At 38.9% G+C, this 26,069-nt stretch overlaps 1 protein-coding gene across 1 annotated transcript in view; it reads left to right on the forward strand.

Moving 5' to 3' along the window:
* The window catches only part of LOC140396664 (lysine-specific demethylase 7B-like), a 419,959-nt gene extending 418,417 nt beyond the window's left edge, over positions 1–1,542 (forward strand). The window contains exons 18-19 of the mRNA XM_072485460.1: positions 135–411; positions 614–1,542. Of these exons, the coding sequence (XP_072341561.1) occupies positions 135–411; positions 614–702 (366 nt within the window). The 3' untranslated portion in view covers positions 703–1,542. The remainder of the gene's footprint in view (positions 1–134; positions 412–613) is intronic.
* Positions 1,543–26,069: the final 24,527 nt, after the last annotated feature.

The following is a 26,069-nucleotide window of genomic DNA, read 5'->3' on the forward strand; positions in this document are numbered from 1 at the left end:
TGGAATTTGTGAGATACCAGAGGGATCATGTGATGACGATTCGCGGCTCAGCTTCTGAAAGGGCGAGACTAATGTGGTCGGAGATTACGCAGCTAAATTAATACATGTTGAGGTCATTTTATATATTTTTCTAGGTACGGAGTAAGGAAACGAAACACCTTAGAAAAGAATGTTTATCATTGGTGAGGCAAAGCATTCAGGGAAACAAGAATTTGGTGGAAGATCGTATCATCAAAGAGAATCCAATTCCTCCAGATTCTCTGACTGTAGTGTATAGAGCAGCAGCTAATCATGTCTGGGGACAGAATAATAATGAGAGCCTGGACCCAATGCCAACATCACCATCAATGCATCCATCCAGCAAGAGGACCCTGTCCAATCCACTGCCTGTCAGCAATCAGGCAACAAAAGGTCAGTGAGCTTCATAACCCAAGAACTTCCTTGTCAGGCACAAAGAGAGACCATATCATCCTCAGCATTGCTGATCAGAGAGCGTGTTTGCCACTGGCGGGGGAAGTGGGCACCACATGTTTTGCAAGAATATTTTAATGCTGTAATGTTTGAATGATTGTAATTGTAAACTAATCATCTTAATATTGAAACCCTTTGTCAGGAAAGCGTCCAAAGAAAGGGATGGCGACTGCAAAGCAACGACTGGGAAAGATTCTGAAGCTGAACAGGAGTGGTCGCCTCTTCCTTTAGAATGACAGACCAGCAATGTACCAAAGTGGATCCTGGTCTGACTGCACATATGGCCATCCTTTGGATGGATTCTGCCTGACAAGCAATTGCACAGATGAGCACTGTTGAAGCACAGATGAGCAATAATAGTGGAGCTGGACTTGTGGAGAGAAATGACTGGAAGTATGAAACATTGACAAATGTTCTGGATTTGCGGACAGTTTTTAGAAAGTAGTATTCTGACTTTACTGAATCTTCTGTTATATAATTTATTTCTCACATTATTTGATGCATTTTAATTTGACAGCTTTGAAAGGTTTTTTTTTAAGAGATAACTATTTATTGATGAATTTGTCTGATTAACTCCAACTAAATAACAAGTTAAATATAAAATATGGAACCATTTTTCCAGCTGACATTCCTTTTTAATTATTTCACTGAAGAGCTCAATGTGATGGGCTTTTTTTTTGTCTGAAATCTACACACTTCAACTTTTTCCATTTGAACAGTTTGCTGTTGTGGGTAGCTGACTTAAAGAATTTGCTGATTTCAAAATTGAATGAATTAATATCAGCATCACCATGGTTTATCAGTCCCTTCAAATGAGGATGATGTTTACCAGGCTTCATGTGTGCCCTCACCGCTCGAACCAATCCTGCACAGGGGTCTTTGGGCAAAAAAGGATAAGGGTTTCACTGCACAGTTCTGCTCTTTCTCTTGCTTTCATCATTGCCCGATGATCAATTTCGGAATGTGCTATGCCTTGACAGACCCAGTGCAAGTTCTTCCCACTCAGCAATGTAAAAATGTCTCCTTTTCTATGAGGCCTTCAGAATATGCTTAAAACATTTTCTCTGACAACCTTGAGGTCAGGTGTCTTATTTGAATTGTGAAATGAGAAACTGATTATTTAGCTTGCCAATAGCATTCAGACCAGCAGAACTGGTTTAGTACTATCGTCACGGAGGAAGATGCAAATAACTTGCCAGAAATGCGAGGGAACCAAGGGTCTATTGAGAAGGAGGAATTGAAGGAAATTAGGATTGCTAAAAAAAATAGTGCTGGAGAAATTAATGGGCCTGATAATCTACATGCCAGGGTAGTAAAGGAGGTGGCCATGAAGAAAGTAGATGTGTTGGTTGTCATCTTCCAAATTTCTGTAGATCCTGGAACAGTCCCGGCAGATTGAAGCGTGGCAAATGTAATCCCATTTTTTTAAAAAGGAGGGAGGGAGAAAACGGGGAATAACAGACCGGTTAGACCAAGAACAAAGAGCACAGTACAGCACAGAAACAGACCTTTCAGCCCTCCAAACCTGTGCCGATCATGATGCCTGTCTGCATTTCCGGGATCCATATCTCTCTGTTCTCATCCTATTCATATATTTGTCAAGATGCTTCTTAAACGTTGCGATCATGCCTGCTTCCACCACCTCCCCCAGCAGCGAATTCCAGGCACACCCCACCCTCTGTAAAAAAAAAAAAAAAAAAATTTTAATTTTTAAATAAAGAAAAAGAAAAAATTGCCTTTCACATCTCCTTCCATCTGAAACCTATGTCCCCTAGTAATTGACTTTTCCACTCTGGGGGAAAAAGGGTTCTGAATATGCACTCTGTTCATACCATTTATAATGTTGTAAACTTCTATTAGATCGCCCCTCAACCTCCGTCGTTCCAGTCTGAGTTAGAATAAATGGTCTTTTTCAAAGTGCCAGGCAGTGACTAGTGGAGTCCGATAGGGACCAGAGCTTGGTGCCGGCTATTCACAATACACAGCAATGATTTGGATGGGGGAGCAAAGGGCGGAATCTTCCTCCTCGCAACGCCGCAAACGCAAAGCGAATCAGGCGACTCGTACGTCAGGCTAGTAGCAATAACAAAGCATGTGCCCCGTGGTGGAAAAGCAGAGCTCACCTCAAACAAAGGATACATGCACCATGGCACCCTCCCTGGCACACTGCCCCTCTCAGGATAGAAGCCTCACCAGTGACACTCAGCTAGTCCACTCGAGAGAACCAAGCCCTGCCTGCCTACTGCGCCCCTGCTCCCATCCATTCTGCCCTGGTAAGGTTGTCACGTGTGTGCCACACCCAGGATCCACATCACACTGTAGTTGAGCTCCAAGCAGATGCCCACTTCCTTCGCTCACCCCAATCTGTAGGACCAGCCTACACACAAGCCTCTGCCCACCCAATCAGAGTAGACCCCACTGGGGAGACAGAACAGGTGCTGCAGAGCCTATCGCTGACACAGGTTTCAGCAGCCTATTGAAAGGGATGGGTGGCATGGTAGCAAGGTGGTTAGCACTGTTGCTTCACGGCGCCAGGTGTCCAGGATCGACACCTGGACACTTAGGTCACTGCGGAGTCTGCACGTTCTCCCCGTGTCTGCGTGGGTTTCCTCCGGGTGCTCTGGTTTCCTCCCACAAATCCAGAAAGAACAATACAGCACAGGAACAGACCCTTTGCCCTCCAAGCCTGTGCTGACCCTGGTACCTGCCTAAACTAAAACCGTCTGCACTTACGGAGTCCGTAGCCTTCCATTCCCACCCTATTCATATATTTGTCTGGATGTCCCTTAAATGCTGCTATCGTACCTGCTCCCAATTCCTCCCCAGACAGCACATTCTATACATTTACCACCCTCTGTGTAAAACACGTGCCTCGTACATCTGTTCTAAACTTTTCCCCACGCACTTTAAACCTGTGTCCCCTAGTACTTAAACCTCCTGCCCTAGGAAAGAGCATCTGACTATCCACTCTGTCCATGCACTCATAATCTTATAAACCTCTAACAGGTCGCCTCAAAGGCGTTCCAGTGAAAACAGACTTGAGTTTATCTAACCTCTCCTCATAGCTAATGCCCTCCATACCAGGCAACATCCTAGTAAACTGCTTCAGTACCCACATCCTTTGGTAGTGTGGCGACCAGAATTGTACACAATATTCCAAATGTGGCCTAACTAAGGTCCTGTGCAGCTGCAGCATAACTTGCCAATTTTGATATTCAATGCACCGACCGATGAAGGCCAGCATGCCTTATCCACATGCATTGCTACTTTCAGTGATCAGTGAACATGCACACCCAGATCTCTCTGCCTGTCAGTACTCACAAGAGTTCTATCATTTATTAACAAAGAACAAAGAAAAGTACAGCCCTCCAACCCTGCGCCGACCATGCTGCCCGTCTAAACTAAAATCTTCTACACTTCCGGTGTCCATATCCCTCTATTCCCATCCTATTCATGTATTTTTCAAGATGCCCCTTAAACATCACTATCATCCCTGCTTCCACCACCTCCTCCGGCAGCGAGTTCCAGGCACCCACTACGCTCTGTGTAAAAAAAAAAATTGCCTCGTACATCGCTAAACCTTGCCCCTCGCAACTTAAACCTATGCCCCCTAGTAATTGACCCCTCTACCCTGGGAAAAACTCTCTGACTATCCACTCTGTCTATGCTGTAGCCACCTAAAATGGCTGATTCCCAATTAATTTGGCTAAAACCCGATATAAAATGGCTAACCGAAACCGAAATGGCTAACAGGACACAAACGGACAGCTGCAGACAGAATAGCGTATTCGGCTCTGGGGAAGTCGGCCCAGATCGATACCTGCGACCATTAGCAGCACATCAACACAGACATCTGCAGTTTCATCGGCTATCCCCGGGAACAATTGCAACATATTAGCAATTGAATGCCGGGCCAGACCTCTCGGCGCCAGCAGTGGCCGAAACAAAGGTGAACGACCACCCGCCGCTCAAGGAATCGCCCCATTATTGGAGCATATCGAACCCAGTGATTGGGAACAAGTCCAATCACTTGGGACTCAGGGTCAAGGACCGCCCTGAGAGGTGGGAAGCCCCTGGGCCCTATAAATTGAGGGGCCAAGTTCAGATCTCGCTCTCTCTCCCTTCTTCTCCTGCTCGCAACCTTCGCAAGGACATCGACCAGAAACTGTAAGTTTGACTCCAGCGATCGCTACCCGAGAGACTCCTAGCTATCAACCCGTATCAGTCTTTTGAATACCGCAGGCCAGACCCAATTCGATAAACCATTCGTTTCCCTGAGCTGGTGGGCCATCCCCAAAAGTTAAGTATTGGCCAGTAGTGGTAGGTAGTGATATAGAAAGTAGGATTATTGTGTAAGTATTTATTGCTGTACATAATAAATGACCGTTGATTTCAATCTTACTAAGCGGTGTGCTGTCTTATTAATCATAACTCGAGCTTGAACCACGTGGTGGTATCAGAAAGATACCTGGTGACTCGTGAGCAAAGGTGACATAATCAGAGCTAATAAAACTAAGGCTAATAAGAGCAACATAATTGGCGACTCCGCCGGGACCCGATATAGAAGTGGAAAACCACTCCAGGAGAACCCCAGAAATTTGAATAGAATCCAATTGGAAACAAAAACAAAAAAAAACACACGTGTTCAAGCGGTGCTGGTTAATAATTCACAATTCGGAAGTGTGTGTATGCATGCGTAACTAACAGGATTATAAGGTAAAACTGATAGATTTTGTTGCGTCAAAACTGTCGGAAGTCGGTATTTTCGGAAATTAGCGCAAGCCGTACCCGCATCTACAACACCACCTTAGCCCCCTGTTCCAAATTCGAACTAAGCAAGCAGATAAGAGAGATGGCCATGCAGGCAATGCAATGCCTCATGAACCCCGAAGAATTTGCGGTCGCACCGATCAGCAGCATTAAAGTGGGACAGTGTCCCATTTGGGAAGTGGAAATGGGAAATTTCTACAGGGCAAAGGATGGCCCGTGTGGAGCGGTTTCTGTAATAATGACAACTCGTCCCAGGAGTATAGGGCATACTTGGTGGGAGAACATGAGTGAAATTCATAAGAGCTTAGCAAAAGCGTGCAGGCCGATGGCAATCGTGTCCTGTATGGCACAATTGCGAGGCACAGAGGAGGTCGTCAGGACACTCCGGAAAGAAATAGAAGGCACACATCGTATGAGTAAAATCGATGTATGCGAGATGGAGAAAGAGAACCTGGAATTGAAAAGGCAGTTAGAAGCCAAGGACGAAGAGGTGGCTGACGCCAAACGGGGTCACCAGTCTTGTCTGGCGCATTTAAGCAGTTTTCAATCCCAGTATGAGAAGGCTTATCAGGACACGCAGCGTGCAGTCCTGGTTAAGAAAGAGACAGAGAAGCAGGTGGAGATGCTACAGAAGCAATGTAGTGATCTCAAGCAGCCTTGAGAGCGCTCCACGCTGCAACCACGGAACAAAGGCAGAGTACCATAGACCACGCGAAGTGCCGAAAGCAAATTGCAGACCTGCAATCAATGCTTTCTGTCCAAAAAGGATTCCAAGAAACCTTTGGGGTTAGAACAGGAAGACGGCACTGATTGGGAAGAATTTCAGGAGACAGCGCAGAGATATGTTCAGGGAACGTGTGTGCAGGGAAAGCCCCAAAGGAGGAAAGCACCCCCACCCCCCACACAGCAGGTAGTTCAGGCTCCCATGAACCCTGTAACAACCCACCGCACAGCCACGGCAGACGAGGCGGAAGTCCTATATTCCACCCCCCTCACAGTGACCCAATTACGGCACGTGTGTGCTAAAATCACACCGTTCCTCCCCGCTTCAGACCCACACCATTTCTTTGCCACCGTCAAACACCAGGCGACCTTGTACGGCCTGGGTGAGAAAGAGTAGGTAAAGCTCATGGTCCTCAGCTTAGACCCATCGGTTGCAGCAGCCCTTCCCGACCCACAGAACTTAGGAGGAGGCACCCTTGCAGAAATGCATACCGCGATCCTGAATGCGATCGGGTATAACCGGGGCGACCCCCTAGATGGCCTAAATAAGTGCAGACAGAAAAGGTCGGAACACCCCACAGCGTTTGCAGGACGTTTAATTTGCCGATTGGTTTCAGAACGGCTTGCATCAAAATTAACTATTTTTTGCCAGACATTCATTGTGGCAAGAAAGTGATTTTCTCGGCGAGTTAAGCATTTTGAGTAATTTGCCGATTGGTTTCAGAACGGCTTGCATCATAATTAACTATTTTTTGCAGAACATTCATTTTGGAGAGAAGGCGATTTTCTCGGCGAGTTTAGCATTTTGAGTAATTTGCCGGTTGGTTTCAGAACGGCTTTCATCAAAATTAACTATTTTTTGCCAGACATTCATTGTGGAAAAAAACTGATTTTCTCGGCGAATTAAGCATTTTGAGTAATTTGCCGGTTGGTTTCAGAACGGCTTTCATCAAAATTAACTATTTTTTGCCAGACATTCATTGTGGAAAAAAACTGATTTTCTCGGCGAATTAAGCATTTTGAGTAATTTGCCGATTGGTTTCAGAACGGCTTGCATTAAAATTTACTATTTTTTGCCAGACATTCATATTGGAAGAAAAGTGATTTTCTCGGCGAGTTAAGCATTTTGAGTAATTTGCCGATTGCTTTCAGAACGGCTTGCATCAAAATTAACTATTTTTTGCCAAACATTCAATTGGGAAAAAAATGATTTTCTCGGCGAGTTAAGCATTTTGAGTAATTTGCCGATTGGTTTCAGAACGGCTTGCATTGAAATTTACTATTTTTTGCCAAACATTCAATTGGGAAAAAAATGATTTTCTCGGCGAGTTAAGCATTTTGAGTAATTTGCCGATTGGTTTCAGAACTTCTTGCATCAAAATTAACTATTTTTTACCAGACATTCATTGTGGAAAAATACTGATTTTCTCGACGAGTTAAGCATTTTGAGTAATTTGCCGATTGGTTTCAGAACGGCTTGCATCAAAATTTACTATTTTTTGCCAAACATTCAATTGGGAAAAAAATGATTTTCTCGGCGAGTTAAGCATTTTGAGTAATTTGCCGATTGGTTTCAGAACTTCTTGCATCAAAATTAACTATTTTTTACCAGACATTCATTGTGGAAAAATACTGATTTTCTCGACGAGTTAAGCATTTTGAGTAATTTGCCGGTTGGTTTCAGAACGGCTTGCATTGAAATTAACTATTTTTTGCCAAACATGTTCGTCAATGAATGTCTGGCAAAAAATAGTTAATTTTGATGCAAGACGTTCTGAAGCCTATCGGCAAAATGCTCAACTCGCCGAGAAAATCACTTTTTTTCCCAAATGAATGTTTGGCAAAAAATAATTAATTTTGATGCAAGCCGTTCTGAAACCAACCGGCAAATTACTCAAAATGCTTAACTCGCCGAGAAATTCACTTTTTTTCCACAATGAATGTCTGGCAAAAATAGTTAATTTTTACGCAAGACGTTCTGAAACCAATGGCAAATTACTCAAAATGCTTAACGCGCCGAGAAAATCACTTTTTTCCCACAATGAATGTTTGGCAAAAAATAGTTAATTTTGATGCAAGCCATTCTGAAACCAATCGGCAAATTACTCAAATTGCTTAAGGCGCCGAGAAAATCACTTTTTTCCCACAATGAATGTCTGGCAAAAGATTTTCAGTTTCAAAATTACTCAAAATGCTTAACTCGCCGAGAAAATCACTTTCATTCCACAATGAATGTCTGGGAAAAAATAGCAAATTTCAATGCAAGCCGTTCTGGAACCAATCGGCAAATTACTCAAAATTCTTACCACTCCGAGAAAATCACTTTCCCACAATGAATGTCTGGCAACAATAGTTAATTTTGACGCAAGACGTTCTGAAACCAATCGTCAAATTACTCAAAATGGTTAACGCGCCGAGAAAATCACTTTTTTCCCACAATGAATGTTTGGCAAAAAATAGTTAATTTCAATGCAAGCCGTTCTGAAACCATTCGGCAAATTACTCAAAATGCTTAACGCGCCGAGAAAATCACTTTTTCCCCCAAATGAATGGCAAAAAATAGTAAATTTCAATGCAAGCCGTTCTGAAACCAATCGGCAAATTACTCCACAATGAATGCCTGACAAAAATAGTTAATTTTGACGCAAGACGTCCTGAAACCAATGGCAAATTACTCAAATGCTTAACGCGCCGAGAAAATCACTTTCTTTCCACAATGAATGTCTGGCAAAAAATAGTAAATTTTGATGCAAGCCGTTCTGAAACCAATCGGCAAATTACTGAAAATGCTTAACTCCCCGAGAAATTCACTTTTTTTCCACAATGAATGTCTGGCAAAAAATAGTAAATTTTAATGCAAGCCGTTCTGAAACCAACCGGCAAATGACTCAAAATGCTTAACTCGCCGAGAAAATCGGTTTTGTTCCACAATGAATGTCTGGCATAAAATAGTAAATTTTGATGCAAGCCGTTCTGAAACCAATCGGCAAATTGCTCAAAATGCTTAACTCGCCGAGAAAATCACTTTTGTTCCACAATGAATGTCTGGCAAAAAATAGTAAATTTCCAATGCAAGCCGTTCTGAAAGCAGTCGGCAAATTACTCAAAATGCTTAATTCGCCGGGAAATACACTTTTTTTGCAAAATGAACGGCTGGCAAAAAATAGTTAATTGTGATGCAAGACGTTCTGAAACCAATCGGCAAATTACTCAAAATGCTTAACTCGCCGAGAAAATCACTTTTTCCCCCAAATGAATGGCAAAAAATAGTAAATTTCAATGCAAGCCGTTCTGAAACCAATCGGCAAATTACTGAAAATGCTTAACTCCCCGAGAAATTCACTTTTTTTCCACAATGAATGTCTGGCAAAAATAGTTAATTTTTACGCAAGACGTTCTGAAACCAATGGCAAATTACTCAAAATGCTTCACGCGCCGAGAAAATTACTTTTTTCCCACAATGAATGTTTGGCAAAAAATAGTTAATTTTGATGCAAGCCGTTCTGAAACCAATCGGCAAATTACTCAAATTGCTTAACGCGCCGAGAAAATCACTTTTTTCCCACAATGAATGTCTGGCAAAAAATAGTAAATTTCCAATGCAAGCCGTTCTGAAAGCAGTCGGCAAATTACTCAAAATGCTTAATTCGCCGGGAAATACACTTTTTTTGCAAAATGAACGGCTGGCAAAAAATAGTTAATTGTGATGCAAGACGTTCTGAAACCAATCGGCAAATTACTCAAAATGCTTAACTCGCCGAGAAAATCACTTTTTCCCCCAAATGAATGGCAAAAAATAGCAAATTTCAATGCAAGCCGTTCTGAAACCAATCGGCAAATTACTGAAAATGCTTAACTCCCCGAGAAATTCACTTTTTTTCCACAATGAATGTCTGGCAAAAATAGTTAATTTTTACGCAAGACGTTCTGAAACCAATGGCAAATTACTCAAAATGCTTCACGCGCCGAGAAAATTACTTTTTTCCCACAATGAATGTTTGGCAAAAAATAGTTAATTTTGATGCAAGCCGTTCTGAAACCAATCGGCAAATTACTCAAATTGCTTAACGCGCCGAGAAAATCACTTTTTTCCCACAATGAATGTCTGGCAAAAAATTGTCAGTTTCAAAATTACTCAAAATGCTTAACTCGCCGAGAAAATCACTTTCGTTCCACAATGAATGTCTGGCAAAAAATAGTTAATTTTGATGCAAGACGTTCTGAAACCAATCGGCAAATTACTCAAAATGCTTAACGCGCCGAGAAAATCACTTTTGTTCCTCAATGAATGTTTGGCAAAAAATAGTAAATTTCAATGCACGCCTTTCTGAAACCAATCGTCAAATTACTCAAAATGCTTAACGCGCCGAGAAAATCACTTTTTTTCCACAATGAATGTCTGGCAAAAAATAGTAAATTTTAATGCAAGCCGTTCTGAAACCAACCGGCAAATTACTCAAAATGCTTAACTCGCCGAGAAAATCGGTTTTGTTCCACAATGAATGTCTGGCATAAAATAGTAAATTTTGATGCAAGCCGTTATGAAACCAATCGGCAAATTGCTCAAAATGCTTAACTCGCCGAGAAAATCAATTTTGTTCCACAATGAATGCCAGGCAAAAAATAGTTAATTGTGATGCAAGCCGTTCTGAAACCAATCGGCAAATTACTCCACAATGAATGTCTGACAAAAATAGTTAATTTTGACGCAAGACGTTCTGAAACCAATGGCAAATTACTCAAAATGCTTAACTCGCCGAGAAAATCACTTTCTTGCCACAATGAATGTCTGGCAAACAATAGTTAATTTTGATGCAAGCCGTTCCGAAACCAATCGCAAATTACTCAAAATGCTTAACGCGCCGAGAAAATCACTTTCTTTCCACAATGAATGTCTGGCAAAAAATAGTAAATTTTAATGCAAGCCGTTCTGAAACCAATCGGCAAATTACTCAAAATGCTTACACTAGCCGAGAAAATCAGTTTTTTTCCACAATCAATGTCCTGCAAAAAATAGTTAATTTTGATGCAAGACGTTCTGAAACCAATCGGCAAATTACTCAAAATTCTTAACTCGCCTGGAAAATCACTTTTTTTCCCAAATGAATGTCTGGCAAAAAATAGTAAATTTCAATGCAAGCCGTTCTGAAACCAATCGGCAAATTACTCAAAATGCTTAACGCGCCGAGAAAATCACTTTTTTTTCCACAATGAATGTCTGGCAAAAAATAGGAAATTTCCAATGCAAGCCGTTCTGAAAGCAGTCGGCAAATTACTCAAAATGCTTAATTCGCCGGGAAATACACTTTTTTTGCAAAATGAACGGCTGGCAAAAAATAGTTAATTGTGATGCAAGACGTTCTGAAACCAATCGGCAAATTACTCAAAATGCTTAACTCGCCGAGAAAATCACTTTTTCCCCCAAATGAATGACAAAAAATAGTAAATTTCAATGCAAGCCGTTCTGAAACCAATCGGCAAATTACTCCACAATGAATGTCTGACAAAAATAGTTAATTTTGACGCAAGACGTTCTGAAACCAATGGCAAATTACTCAAAATGCTTAACGCGCCGAGAAAATTACTTTTTTCCCACAATGAATGTTTGGCAAAAAATAGTTAATTTTGATGCAAGCCGTTCTGAAACCAATCGGCAAATTACTCAAATTGCTTAACGCGCCGAGAAAATCACTTTTTTCCCACAATGAATGTCTGGCAAAAAATTGTCAGTTTCAAAATTACTCAAAATGCTTAACTCGCCGAGAAAATCACTTTCGTTCCACAATGAATGTCTGGCAAAAAATAGCAAATTTCAATGCAAGCCGTTCTGGAACCAATCGGCAAATTACTCAAAATGCTTACCACTCCGAGAAAATCACTTTCCCACAATGAATGTCTGGCAACAATAGTTAATTTTGACGCAAGACGTTCTGAAACCAATCGTCAAATTACTCAAAATGCTTAACGCGCCGAGAAAATCACTTTTTTCCCCACAATGAATGTTTGGCAAAAAATAGTTAATTTCAATGCAAGCCGTTCTGAAACCAATCGGCAAATTACTGAAAATGCTTAACTCGCCGAGAAAATCACTTTTGTTCCTCAATGAATGTCTGGCAAAAAATAGTTAATTTTGATGCAAGACGTTCTGAAACCAATCGGCAAATTACTCAAAACGCTTAACGCGCCGAGAAAATCACTTTTGTTCCTCAATGAATGTCTGGCAAAAAATAGTTAATTTTGATGCAAGACGTTCTGAAACCAATCGGCAAATTACTCATAATGCTTAACTCGCCGAGAAAATTACTTTTTCCCCCAAATGAATGGCAAAAAATAGTAAATTTCAATGCAAGACGTTCTGAAACCAATGGCAAATTACTCAAAATGCTTAACTCGCCGAGAAAATCACTTTGTTTCCACAATGAATGTCTGGCAAAAAATAGTCAATTTCAATGCAAGCCGTTCTGAAACCAATCGGCAAATTACTGAAAATGCTTAACTCGCCGAGAAAATCACTTTTGTTCCTCAATGAATGTCTGGCAAAAAATAGTTAATTTTGATGCAAGACGTTCTGAAACCAATCGTCAAATTACTCAAAATGCTTAACGCGCCGAGAAAATCACTTTTGTTCCTCAATGAATGTTTGGCAAAAAATAGTAAATTTCAATGCACGCCTTTCTGAAACCAATCGTCAAATTACTCAAAATGCTTAACGCGCCGAGAAAATCACTTTTTTTCCACAATGAATGTCTGGCAAAAAATAGTAAATTTTAATGCAAGCCGTTCTGAAACCAACCGGCAAATTACTCAAAATGCTTAACTCGCCGAGAAAATCGGTTTTGTTCCACAATGAATGTCTGGCATAAAATAGTAAATTTTGATGCAAGCCGTTCTGAAACCAATCGGCAAATTGCTCAAAATGCTTAACTCGCCGAGAAAATCAATTTTGTTCCACAATGAATGCCAGGCAAAAAATAGTTAATTGTGATGCAAGCCGTTCTGAAACCAATCGGCAAATTACTCCACAATGAATGTCTGACAAAAATAGTTAATTTTGACGCAAGACGTTCTGAAACCAATGGCAAATTACTCAAAATGCTTAACTCGCCGAGAAAATCACTTTCTTGCCACAATGAATGTCTGGCAAACAATAGTTAATTTTGATGCAAGCCGTTCCGAAACCAATCGCAAATTACTCAAAATGCTTAACGCGCCGAGAAAATCACTTTCTTTCCACAATGAATGTCTGGCAAAAAATTGTAAATTTTAATGCAAGCCGTTCTGAAACCAATCGGCAAATTACTCAAAATGCTTACACTAGCCGAGAAAATCAGTTTTTTTCCACAATGTCCTGCAAAAAATAGTTAATTTTGATGCAAGACGTTCTGAAACCAATCGGCAAATTACTCAAAATGCTTAACTCGCCGAGAAAATCACTTTTTTTCCCAAATGAATGTTTGGCAAAAAATAGTTATTTTTGATGCAAGCCTTTCTGAAACCAATCGGCAAATTACTCAAAATGCTTAACGCGCCGAGAAAATCACTTTTTTTTCCACAATGAATGTCTGGCAAAAAATAGGAAATTTCAAAGCAAGCCTCTCTGAAACCAATCGGTAAATTTCTCAAAATGCATAACGCGCCGAGAAAATCACTTTTGTTCCACAATGAATGTCTGGCAAAAAATAGTAAATTTCAATGCAAGCCGTTCTGAAACCAATCGGCAAATTACTGAAAATGCTTAACTCGCCGAGAAAATTACTTTTTTCCCACAATGAATGTCTGGCAAAAAATAGTAAATTTCCAATGCAAGCCGTTCTGTAAGCAGTCGGCAAATTACTCAAAATGCTTAATTCGCCGGGAAATACACTTTTTTTGCAAAATGAACGGCTGGCAAAAAATAGTTAATTGTGATGCAAGACGTTCTGAAACCAATCGGCAAATTACTCAAAATGCTTAACTCGCCGAGAAAATCACTTTTTCCCCCAAATGAATGGCAAAAAATAGTAAATTTCAATGCAAGCCGTTCTGAAACCAATCGGCAAATTACTCCACAATGAATGTCTGACAAAAATAGTTAATTTTGACGCAAGACGTTCTGAAACCAATGGCAAATTACTCAAAATGCTTAACGCGCCGAGAAAATCACTTTCTTTCCACAATGAATGCCTGGCAAAAAAATAGTAAATTTTGATGCAAGCCGTTCTGAAACCAATCGGCAAATTACTGAAAATGCTTAACTCCCCGAGAAATTCACTTTTTTTCCACAATGAATGTCTGGCAAAAAATTGTCAGTTTCAAAATTACTCAAAATGCTTAACTCGCCGAGAAAATCACTTTCGTTCCACAATGAATGTCTGGCAAAAAATAGCAAATTTCAATGCAAGCCGTTCTGGAACCAATCGGCAAATTACTCAAAATGCTTACCACTCCGAGAAAATCACTTTCCCACAATGAATGTCTGGCAACAATAGTTAATTTTGACGCAAGACGTTCTGAAACCAATCGTCAAATTACTCAAAATGCTTAACGCGCCGAGAAAATCACTTTTTTCCCCACAATGAATGTTTGGCAAAAAATAGTTAATTTCAATGCAAGCCGTTCTGAAACCAATCGGCAAATTACTGAAAATGCTTAACTCGCCGAGAAAATCACTTTTGTTCCTCAATGAATGTCTGGCAAAAAATAGTTAATTTTGATGCAAGACGTTCTGAAACCAATCGGCAAATTACTCAAAACGCTTAACGCGCCGAGAAAATCACTTTTGTTCCTCAATGAATGTCTGGCAAAAAATAGTTAATTTTGATGCAAGACGTTCTGAAACCAATCGGCAAATTACTCATAATGCTTAACTCGCCGAGAAAATTACTTTTTCCCCCAAATGAATGGCAAAAAATAGTAAATTTCAATGCAAGACGTTCTGAAACCAATGGCAAATTACTCAAAATGCTTAACTCGCCGAGAAAATCACTTTGTTTCCACAATGAATGTCTGGCAAAAAATAGTCAATTTCAATGCAAGCCGTTCTGAAACCAATCGGCAAATTACTGAAAATGCTTAACTCGCCGAGAAAATCACTTTTGTTCCTCAATGAATGTCTGGCAAAAAATAGTTAATTTTGATGCAAGACGTTCTGAAACCAATCGGCAAATTACTCAAAATGCTTAACGCGCCGAGAAAATCACTTTTGTTCCTCAATGAATGTTTGGCAAAAAATAGTAAATTTCAATGCACGCCTTTCTGAAACCAATCGTCAAATTACTCAAAATGCTTAACGCGCCGAGAAAATCACTTTTTTTCCACAATGAATGTCTGGCAAAAAATAGTAAATTTTAATGCAAGCCGTTCTGAAACCAACCGGCAAATTACTCAAAATGCTTAACTCGCCGAGAAAATCGGTTTTGTTCCACAATGAATGTCTGGCATAAAATAGTAAATTTTGATGCAAGCCGTTCTGAAACCAATCGGCAAATTACTCCACAATGAATGTCTGACAAAAATAGTTAATTTTGACGCAAGACGTTCTGAAACCAATGGCAAATTACTCAAAATGCTTAACTCGCCGAGAAAATCACTTTCTTGCCACAATGAATGTCTGGCAAACAATAGTTAATTTTGATGCAAGCCGTTCCGAAACCAATCGCAAATTACTCAAAATGCTTAACGCGCCGAGAAAATCACTTTCTTTCCACAATGAATGTCTGGCAAAAAATTGTAAATTTTAATGCAAGCCGTTCTGAAACCAATCGGCAAATTACTCAAAATGCTTACACTAGCCGAGAAAATCAGTTTTTTTCCACAATGTCCTGCAAAAAATGGTTAATTTTGATGCAAGACGTTCTGAAACCAATCGGCAAATTACTCAAAATGCTTAACGCGCCGAGAAAATCACTTTTTTTCCCAAATGAATGTTTGGCAAAAAATAGTTATTTTTGATGCAAGCCTTTCTGAAACCAATCGGCAAATTACTCAAAATGCTTAACGCGCCGAGAAAATCACTTTTTTTTCCACAATGAATGTCTGGCAAAAAATAGGAAATTTCAAAGCAAGCCTCTCTGAAACCAATCGGTAAATTTCTCAAAATGCATAACGCGCCGAGAAAATCACTTTTGTTCCACAATGAATGTCTGGCAAAAAATAGTAAATTTCAATGCAAGCCGTTCTGAAACCAATCGGCAAATTACTGAAAATGCTTAACTCGCCGAGAAAATTACTTTTTTCCCACAATGAATGTCTGGCAAAAAATAGTAAATTTCCAATGCAAGCCGTTCTGAAAGCAGTCGGCAAATTACTCAAAATGCTTAATTCGCCGGGAAATACACTTTTTTTGCAAAATGAACGGCTGGCAAAAAATAGTTAATTGTGATGCAAGACGTTCTGAAACCAATCGGCAAATTACTCAAAATGCTTAACTCGCCGAGAAAATCACTTTTTCCCCCAAATGAATGGCAAAAAATAGTAAATTTCAATGCAAGCCGTTCTGAAACCAATCGGCAAATTACTCCACAATGAATGTCTGACAAAAATAGTTAATTTTGACGCAAGACGTTCTGAAACCAATGGCAAATTACTCAAAATGCTTAACGCGCCGAGAAAATTACTTTTTTCCCACAATGAATGTTTGGCAAAAAATAGTTAATTTTGATGCAAGCCGTTCTGAAACCAATCGGCAAATTACTCAAATTGCTTAACGCGCCGAGAAAATCACTTTTTTCCCACAATGAATGTCTGGAAAAAAATTGTCAGTTTCAAAATTACTCAAAATGCTTAACTCGCCGAGAAAATCACTTTCGTTCCACAATGAATGTCTGGCAAAAAATAGCAAATTTCAATGCAAGCCGTTCTGGAACCAATCGGCAAATTACTCAAAATGCTTACCACTCCGAGAAAATCACTTTCCCACAATGAATGTCTGGCAACAATAGTTAATTTTGACGCAAGACGTTCTGAAACCAATCGTCAAATTACTCAAAATGCTTAACGCGCCGAGAAAATCACTTTTTTCCCCACAATGAATGTTTGGCAAAAAATAGTTAATTTCAATGCAAGCCGTTCTGAAACCAATCGGCAAATTACTGAAAATGCTTAACTCGCCGAGAAAATCACTTTTGTTCCTCAATGAATGTCTGGCAAAAAATAGTTAATTTTGATGCAAGACGTTCTGAAACCAATCGGCAAATTACTCAAAACGCTTAACGCGCCGAGAAAATCACTTTTGTTCCTCAATGAATGTCTGGCAAAAAATAGTTAATTTTGATGCAAGACGTTCTGAAACCAATCGGCAAATTACTCATAATGCTTAACTCGCCGAGAAAATTACTTTTTCCCCCAAATGAATGGCAAAAAATAGTAAATTTCAATGCAAGACGTTCTGAAACCAATGGCAAATTACTCAAAATGCTTAACTCGCCGAGAAAATCACTTTGTTTCCACAATGAATGTCTGGCAAAAAATAGTCAATTTCAATGCAAGCCGTTCTGAAACCAATCGGCAAATTACTGAAAATGCTTAACTCGCCGAGAAAATCACTTTTGTTCCTCAATGAATGTCTGGCAAAAAAGTTAATTTTGATGCAAGACGTTCTGAAACCAATCGGCAAATTACTCAAAATGCTGAACGCGCCGAGAAAATCACTTTTGTTCCTCAATGAATGTTTGGCAAAAAATAGTAAATTTCAATGCACGCCTTGCTGAAACCAATCGTCAAATTACTCAAAATGCTTAACGCGCCGAGAAAATCACTTTTTTTCCACAATGAATGTCTGGCAAAAAATAGTAAATTTTAATGCAAGCCGTTCTGAAACCAATCGGCAAATTACTCAAAATGCTGAACTCGCCGAGAAAATCAATTTTGTTCCACAATGAATGCCAGGAAAAAAATAATTAATTGTGATGCAAGCCGTTCTGAAACCAATCGGCAAATTACTCCACAATGAATGTCTGACAAAAATAGTTAATTTTGACGCAAGACGTTCTGAAACCAATGGCAAATTACTCAAAATGCTTAACTCGCCGAGAAAATCACTTTCTTGCCACAATGAATGTCTGGCAAACAATAGTTAATTTTGATGCAAGCCGTTCCGAAACCAATCGCAAATTACTCAAAATGCTTAACGCGCCGAGAAAATCACTTTCTTTCCACAATGAATGTCTGGCAAAAAATAGTAAATTTTAATGCAAGCCGTTCTGAAACCAATCGGCAAATTACTCAAAATGCTTACACTAGCCGAGAAAATCAGTTTTTTTCCACAATCAATGTCCTGCAAAAAATAGTTAATTTTGATGCAAGACGTTCTGTAAGCAGTCGGCAAATTACTCAAAATGCTTAATTCGCCGGGAAATACACTTTTTTTGCAAAATGAACGGCTGGCAAAAAATAGTTAATTGTGATGCAAGACGTTCTGAAACCAATCGGCAAATTACTCAAAATGCTTAACTCGCCGAGAAAATCACTTTTTCCCCCAAATGAATGGCAAAAAATAGTAAATTTCAATGCAAGCCGTTCTGAAACCAATCGGCAAATTACTCCACAATGAATGTCTGACAAAAATAGTTAATTTTGACGCAAGACGTTCTGAAACCAATGGCAAATTACTCAAAATGCTTAACGCGCCGAGAAAATCACTTTCTTTCCACAATGAATGCCTGGCAAAAAATAGTAAATTTTGATGCAAGCCGTTCTGAAACCAATCGGCAAATTACTGAAAATGCTTAACTCCCCGAGAAATTCACTTTTTTTCCACAATGAATGTCTGGCAAAAATAGTTAATTTTTACGCAAGACGTTCTGAAACCAATGGCAAATTACTCAAAATGCTTCACGCGCCGAGAAAATCACTTTTTTCCCACAATGAATGTTTGGCAAAAAATAGTTAATTTTGATGCAAGCCGTTCTGAAACCAATCGGCAAATTACTCAAATTGCTTAACGCGCCGAGAAAATCACTTTTTTCCCACAATGAATGTCTGGCAAAAAATTGTCAGTTTCAAAATTACTCAAAATGCTTAACTCGCCGAGAAAATCACTTTCGTTCCACAATGAATGTCTGGCAAAAAATAGCAAATTTCAATGCAAGCCGTTCTGGAACCAATCGGCAAATTACTCAAAATGCTTACCACTCCGAGAAAATCACTTTCCCACAATGAATGTCTGGCAACAATAGTCAATTTCAATGCAAGCCGTTCTGAAACCAATCGGCAAATTACTCAAAATGCTTAACTCGCCGAGAAAATCACTTTCGTTCCACAATGAATGTCTGGCAAAAAATAGCTAATTTCAATGCAAGCCGTTCTGGAACCAATCGGCAAATTACTCAAAATGCTTACCACTCCGAGAAAATCACTTTCCCACAATGAATGTCTGGCAACAATAGTTAATTTTGACGCAAGACGTTCTGAAACCAATCGTCAAATTACTCAAAATGCTTAACGCGCCGAGAAAATCACTTTTTTCCCCACAATGAATGTTTGGCAAAAAATAGTTAATTTCAATGCAAGCCGTTCTGAAACCAATCGGCAAATTACTGAAAATGCTTAACTCGCCGAGAAAATCACTTTTGTTCCTCAATGAATGTCTGGCAAAAAATAGTTAATTTTGATGCAAGACGTTCTGAAACCAATCGGCAAATTACTCAAAACGCTGAACGCGCCGAGAAAATCACTTTTGTTCCTCAATGAATGTCTGGCAAAAAATAGTTAATTTTGATGCAAGACGTTCTGAAACCAATCGGCAAATTACTCATAATGCTTAACTCGCCGAGAAAATTACTTTTTCCCCCAAATGAATGGCAAAAAATAGTAAATTTCAATGCAAGACGTTCTGAAACCAATGGCAAATTACTCAAAATGCTTAACTCGCCGAGAAAATCACTTTGTTTCCACAATGAATGTCTGGCAAAAAATAGTCAATTTCAATGCAAGCCGTTCTGAAACCAATCGGCAAATTACTGAAAATGCTTAACTCGCCGAGAAAATCACTTTTGTTCCTCAATGAATGTCTGGCAAAAAATAGTTAATTTTGATGCAAGACGTTCTGAAACCAATCGGCAAATTACTCAAAATGCTGAACGCGCCGAGAAAATCACTTTTGTTCCTCAATGAATGTTTGGCAAAAAATAGTAAATTTCAATGCACGCCTTGCTGAAACCAATCGTCAAATTACTCAAAATGCTTAACGCGCCGAGAAAATCACTTTTTTTCCACAATGAATGTCTGGCAAAAAATAGTAAATTTTAATGCAAGCCGTTCTGAAACCAATCGGCAAATTACTCAAAATGCTTAACTCGCCGAGAAAATCAATTTTGTTCCACAATGAATGCCAGGAAAAAAATAGTTAATTGTGATGCAAGCCGTTCTGAAACCAATCGGCAAATTACTCCACAATGAATGTCTGACAAAAATAGTTAATTTTGACGCAAGACGTTCTGAAACCAATGGCAAATTACTCAAAATGCTTAACTCGCCGAGAAAATCACTTTCTTGCCACAATGAATGTCTGGCAAACAATAGTTAATTTTGATGCAAGCCGTTCCGAAACCAATCGCAAATTACTCAAAATGCTTAACGCGCCGAGAAAATCACTTTCTTTCCACAATGAATGTCTGGCAAAAAATAATAAATTTTAATGCAAGCCGTTCTGAAACCAATCGGCAAATTACTCAAAATGCTTACACTAGCCGAGAAAATCAGTTTTTTTCCACAATCAATGTCCTGCAAAAAATAGTTAATTTTGATGCAAGACGTTCTGAAACCAATCGGCAAATTACTCAAAATGCTTAACTCGCCTAGAAAATCACTTTTTTTCCCAAATGAATGTTTGGCAAAAAATAGTTATTTTTGATGCAAGCCTTTCTGAAACCAATCGGCAAATTACTCAAAATGCTTAACGCGCCGAGAAAATCACTTTTTTTTCCACAATGAATGTCTGGCAAAAAATAGGAAATTTCAAAGCAAGCCTCTCTGAAACCAATCGGTAAATTTCTCAAAATGCATAACGCGCCGAGAAAAACACTTTTGTTCCACAATGAATGCCTGGCAAAAAATAGTAAATTTCAATGCAAGCCGTTCTGAAACCAATCGGCAAATTACTGAAAATGCTTAACTCGCCGAGAAAATTACTTTTTTCCCACAATGAATGTCTGGCAAAAAATAGTAAATTTCCAATGCAAGCCGTTCTGTAAGCAGTCGGCAAATTACTCAAAATGCTTAATTCGCCGGGAAATACACTTTTTTTGCAAAATGAACGGCTGGCAAAAAATAGTTAATTGTGATGCAAGACGTTCTGAAACCAATCGGCAAATTACTCAAAATGCTTAACTCGCCGAGAAAATCACTTTTTCCCCCAAATGAATGGCAAAAAATAGTAAATTTCAATGCAAGCCGTTCTGAAACCAATCGGCAAATTACTCCACAATGAATGTCTGACAAAAATAGTTAATTTTGACGCAAGACGTTCTGAAACCAATGGCAAATTACTCAAAATGCTTAACGCGCCGAGAAAATCACTTTCTTTCCACAATGAATGCCTGGCAAAAAATAGTAAATTTTGATGCAAGCCGTTCTGAAACCAATCGGCAAATTACTGAAAATGCTTAACTCCCCGAGAAATTCACTTTTTTTCCACAATGAATGTCTGGCAAAAATAGTTAATTTTTACGCAAGACGTTCTGAAACCAATGGCAAATTACTCAAAATGCTTCACGCGCCGAGAAAATCACTTTTTTCCCACAATGAATGTTTGGCAAAAAATAGTTAATTTTGATGCAAGCCGTTCTGAAACCAATCGGCAAATTACTCAAATTGCTTAACGCGCCGAGAAAATCACTTTTTTCCCACAATGAATGTCTGGCAAAAAATTGTCAGTTTCAAAATTACTCAAAATGCTTAACTCGCCGAGAAAATCACTTTCGTTCCACAATGAATGTCTGGCAAAAAATAGCAAATTTCAATGCAAGCCGTTCTGGAACCAATCGGCAAATTACTCAAAATGCTTACCACTCCGAGAAAATCACTTTCCCACAATGAATGTCTGGCAACAATAGTTAACTTTGACGCAAGACGTTCTGAAACCAATCGGCAAATTACTCAAAATGCTTAACTCGCCGAGAAAATCAGTTTGTTTCCACAATGAATGTCTGGCAAAAAATAGTCAATTTCAATGCAAGCCGTTCTGAAACCAATCGGCAAATTACTCAAAATGCTTAACTCGCCGAGAAAATCACTTTCGTTCCACAATGAATGTCTGGCAAAAAATAGCAAATTTCAATGCAAGCCGTTCTGGAACCAATCGGCAAATTACTCAAAATGCTTACCACTCCGAGAAAATCACTTTCCCACAATGAATGTCTGGCAACAATGGTTAATTTTGACGCAAGACGTTCTGAAACCAATCGTCAAATTACTCAAAATGCTTAACGCGCCGAGAAAATCACTTTTTTCCCCACAATGAATGTTTGGCAAAAAATAGTTAATTTCAATGCAAGCCGTTCTGAAACCAATCGGCAAATTACTGAAAATGCTTAACTCGCCGAGAAAATCACTTTTGTTCCTCAATGAATGTCTGGCAAAAAATAGTTAATTTTGATGCAAGACGTTCTGAAACCAATCGGCAAATTACTCAAAACGCTTAACGCGCCGAGAAAATCACTTTTGTTCCTCAATGAATGTCTGGCAAAAAATAGTTAATTTTGATGCAAGACGTTCTGAAACCAATCGGCAAATTACTCATAATGCTTAACTCGCCGAGAAAATTACTTTTTCCCCCAAATGAATGGCAAAAAATAGTAAATTTCAATGCAAGACGTTCTGAAACCAATGGCAAATTACTCAAAATGCTTAACTCGCCGAGAAAATCACTTTGTTTCCACAATGAATGTCTGGCAAAAAATAGTCAATTTCAATGCAAGCCGTTCTGAAACCAATCGGCAAATTACTGAAAATGCTTAACTCGCCGAGAAAATCACTTTTGTTCCTCAATGAATGTCTGGCAAAAAATAGTTAATTTTGATGCAAGACGTTCTGAAACCAATCGGCAAATTACTCAAAATGCTTAACGCGCCGAGAAAATCACTTTTGTTCCTCAATGAATGTTTGGCAAAAAATAGTAAATTTCAATGCACGCCTTTCTGAAACCAATCGTCAAATTACTCAAAATGCTTAACGCGCCGAGAAAATCACTTTTTTTCCACAATGAATGTCTGGCAAAAAATAGTAAATTTTAATGCAAGCCGTTCTGAAACCAATCGGCAAATTACTGAAAATGCTTAACTCGCCGAGAAAATCACTTTTGTTCCTCAATGAATGTCTGGCAAAAAATAGTTAATTTTGATGCAAGACGTTCTGAAACCAATCGGCAAATTACTCAAAACGCTTAACGCGCCGAGAAAATCACTTTTGTTCCTCAATGAATGTCTGGCAAAAAATAGTTAATTTTGATGCAAGACGTTCTGAAACCAATCGGCAAATTACTCATAATGCTTAACTCGCCGAGAAAATTACTTTTTCCCCCAAATGAATGGCAAAAAATAGTAAATTTCAATGCAAGACGTTCTGAAACCAATGGCAAATTACTCAAAATGCTTAACTCGCCGAGAAAATCACTTTGTTTCCACAATGAATGTCTGGCAAAAAATAGTCAATTTCAATGCAAGCCGTTCTGAAACCAATCGGCAAATTACTGAAAATGCTTAACTCGCCGAGAAAATCACTTTTGTTCCTCAATGAATGTCTGGCAAAAAATAGTTAATTTTGATGCAAGACGTTCTGAAACCAATCGGCAAATTACTCAAAATGCTTAACGCGCCGAGAAAATCACTTTTGTTCCTCAATGAATGTTTGGCAAAAAATAGTAAATTTCAATGCACGCCTTTCTGAAACCAATCGTCAAATTACTCAAAATGCTTAACGCGCCGAGAAAATCACTTTTTTTCCACAATGAATGTCTGGCAAAAAATAGTAAATTTTAATGCAAGCCGTTCTGAAACCAACCGGCAAATTACTCAAAATGCTTAACTCGCCGAGAAAATCACTTTTGTTCCTCAATGAATGTCTGGCAAAAAATAGTTAATTTTGATGCAAGACGTTCTGAAACCAATCGGCAAATTACTCAAAACGCTTAACGCGCCGAGAAAATCACTTTTGTTCCTCAATGAATGTCTGGCAAAAAATAGTTAATTTTGATGCAAGACGTTCTGAAACCAATCGGCAAATTACTCATAATGCTTAACTCGCCGAGAAAATTACTTTTTCCCCCAAATGAATGGCAAAAAATAGTAAATTTCAATGCAAGACGTTCTGAAACCAATGGCAAATTACTCAAAATGCTTAACTCGCCGAGAAAATCACTTTGTTTCCACAATGAATGTCTGGCAAAAAATAGTCAATTTCAATGCAAGCCGTTCTGAAACCAATCGGCAAATTACTGAAAATGCTTAACTCGCCGAGAAAATCACTTTTGTTCCTCAATGAATGTCTGGCAAAAAATAGTTAATTTTGATGCAAGACGTTCTGAAACCAATCGGCAAATTACTCAAAATGCTTAACGCGCCGAGAAAATCACTTTTGTTCCTCAATGAATGTTTGGCAAAAAATAGTAAATTTCAATGCACGCCTTTCTGAAACCAATCGTCAAATTACTCAAAATGCTTAACGCGCCGAGAAAATCACTTTTTTTCCACAATGAATGTCTGGCAAAAAATAGTAAATTTTAATGCAAGCCGTTCTGAAACCAATCGGCAAATTACTGAAAATGCTTAACTCGCCGAGAAAATCACTTTTGTTCCTCAATGAATGTCTGGCAAAAAATAGTTAATTTTGATGCAAGACGTTCTGAAACCAATCGGCAAATTACTCAAAACGCTTAACGCGCCGAGAAAATCACTTTTGTTCCTCAATGAATGTCTGGCAAAAAATAGTTAATTTTGATGCAAGACGTTCTGAAACCAATCGGCAAATTACTCATAATGCTTAACTCGCCGAGAAAATTACTTTTTCCCCCAAATGAATGGCAAAAAATAGTAAATTTCAATGCAAGACGTTCTGAAACCAATGGCAAATTACTCAAAATGCTTAACTCGCCGAGAAAATCACTTTGTTTCCACAATGAATGTCTGGCAAAAAATAGTCAATTTCAATGCAAGCCGTTCTGAAACCAATCGGCAAATTACTGAAAATGCTTAACTCGCCGAGAAAATCACTTTTGTTCCTCAATGAATGTCTGGCAAAAAATAGTTAATTTTGATGCAAGACGTTCTGAAACCAATCGGCAAATTACTCAAAATGCTTAACGCGCCGAGAAAATCACTTTTGTTCCTCAATGAATGTTTGGCAAAAAATAGTAAATTTCAATGCACGCCTTTCTGAAACCAATCGTCAAATTACTCAAAATGCTTAACGCGCCGAGAAAATCACTTTTTTTCCACAATGAATGTCTGGCAAAAAATAGTAAATTTTAATGCAAGCCGTTCTGAAACCAACCGGCAAATTACTCAAAATGCTTAACTCGCCTAGAAAATCGGTTTTGTTCCACAATGAATGTCTGGCATAAAATAGTAAATTTTGATGCAAGCCGTTCTGAAACCAATCGGCAAATTGCTCAAAATGCTTAACTCGCCGAGAAAATCAATTTTGTTCCACAATGAATGCCAGGCAAAAAATAGTTAATTGTGATGCAAGCCGTTCTGAAACCAATCGGCAAATTACTCCACAATGAATGTCTGACAAAAATAGTTAATTTTGACGCAAGACGTTCTGAAACCAATGGCAAATTACTCAAAATGCTTAACTCGCCGAGAAAATCACTTTCTTGCCACAATGAATGTCTGGCAAACAATAGTTAATTTTGATGCAAGCCGTTCCGAAACCAATCGCAAATTACTCAAAATGCTTAACGCGCCGAGAAAATCACTTTCTTTCCACAATGAATGTCTGGCAAAAAATTGTAAATTTTAATGCAAGCCGTTCTGAAACCAATCGGCAAATTACTCAAAATGCTTACACTAGCCGAGAAAATCAGTTTTTTTCCACAATGTCCTGCAAAAAATAGTTAATTTTGATGCAAGACGTTCTGAAACCAATCGGCAAATTACTCAAAATGCTTTACTCGCCTAGAAAATCAC

The sequence above is a fragment of the Scyliorhinus torazame genome, chromosome 19, assembly GCF_047496885.1.
Source record: "Scyliorhinus torazame isolate Kashiwa2021f chromosome 19, sScyTor2.1, whole genome shotgun sequence".
NCBI classification, from domain to species: Eukaryota; Metazoa; Chordata; class Chondrichthyes; order Carcharhiniformes; family Scyliorhinidae; genus Scyliorhinus; species Scyliorhinus torazame.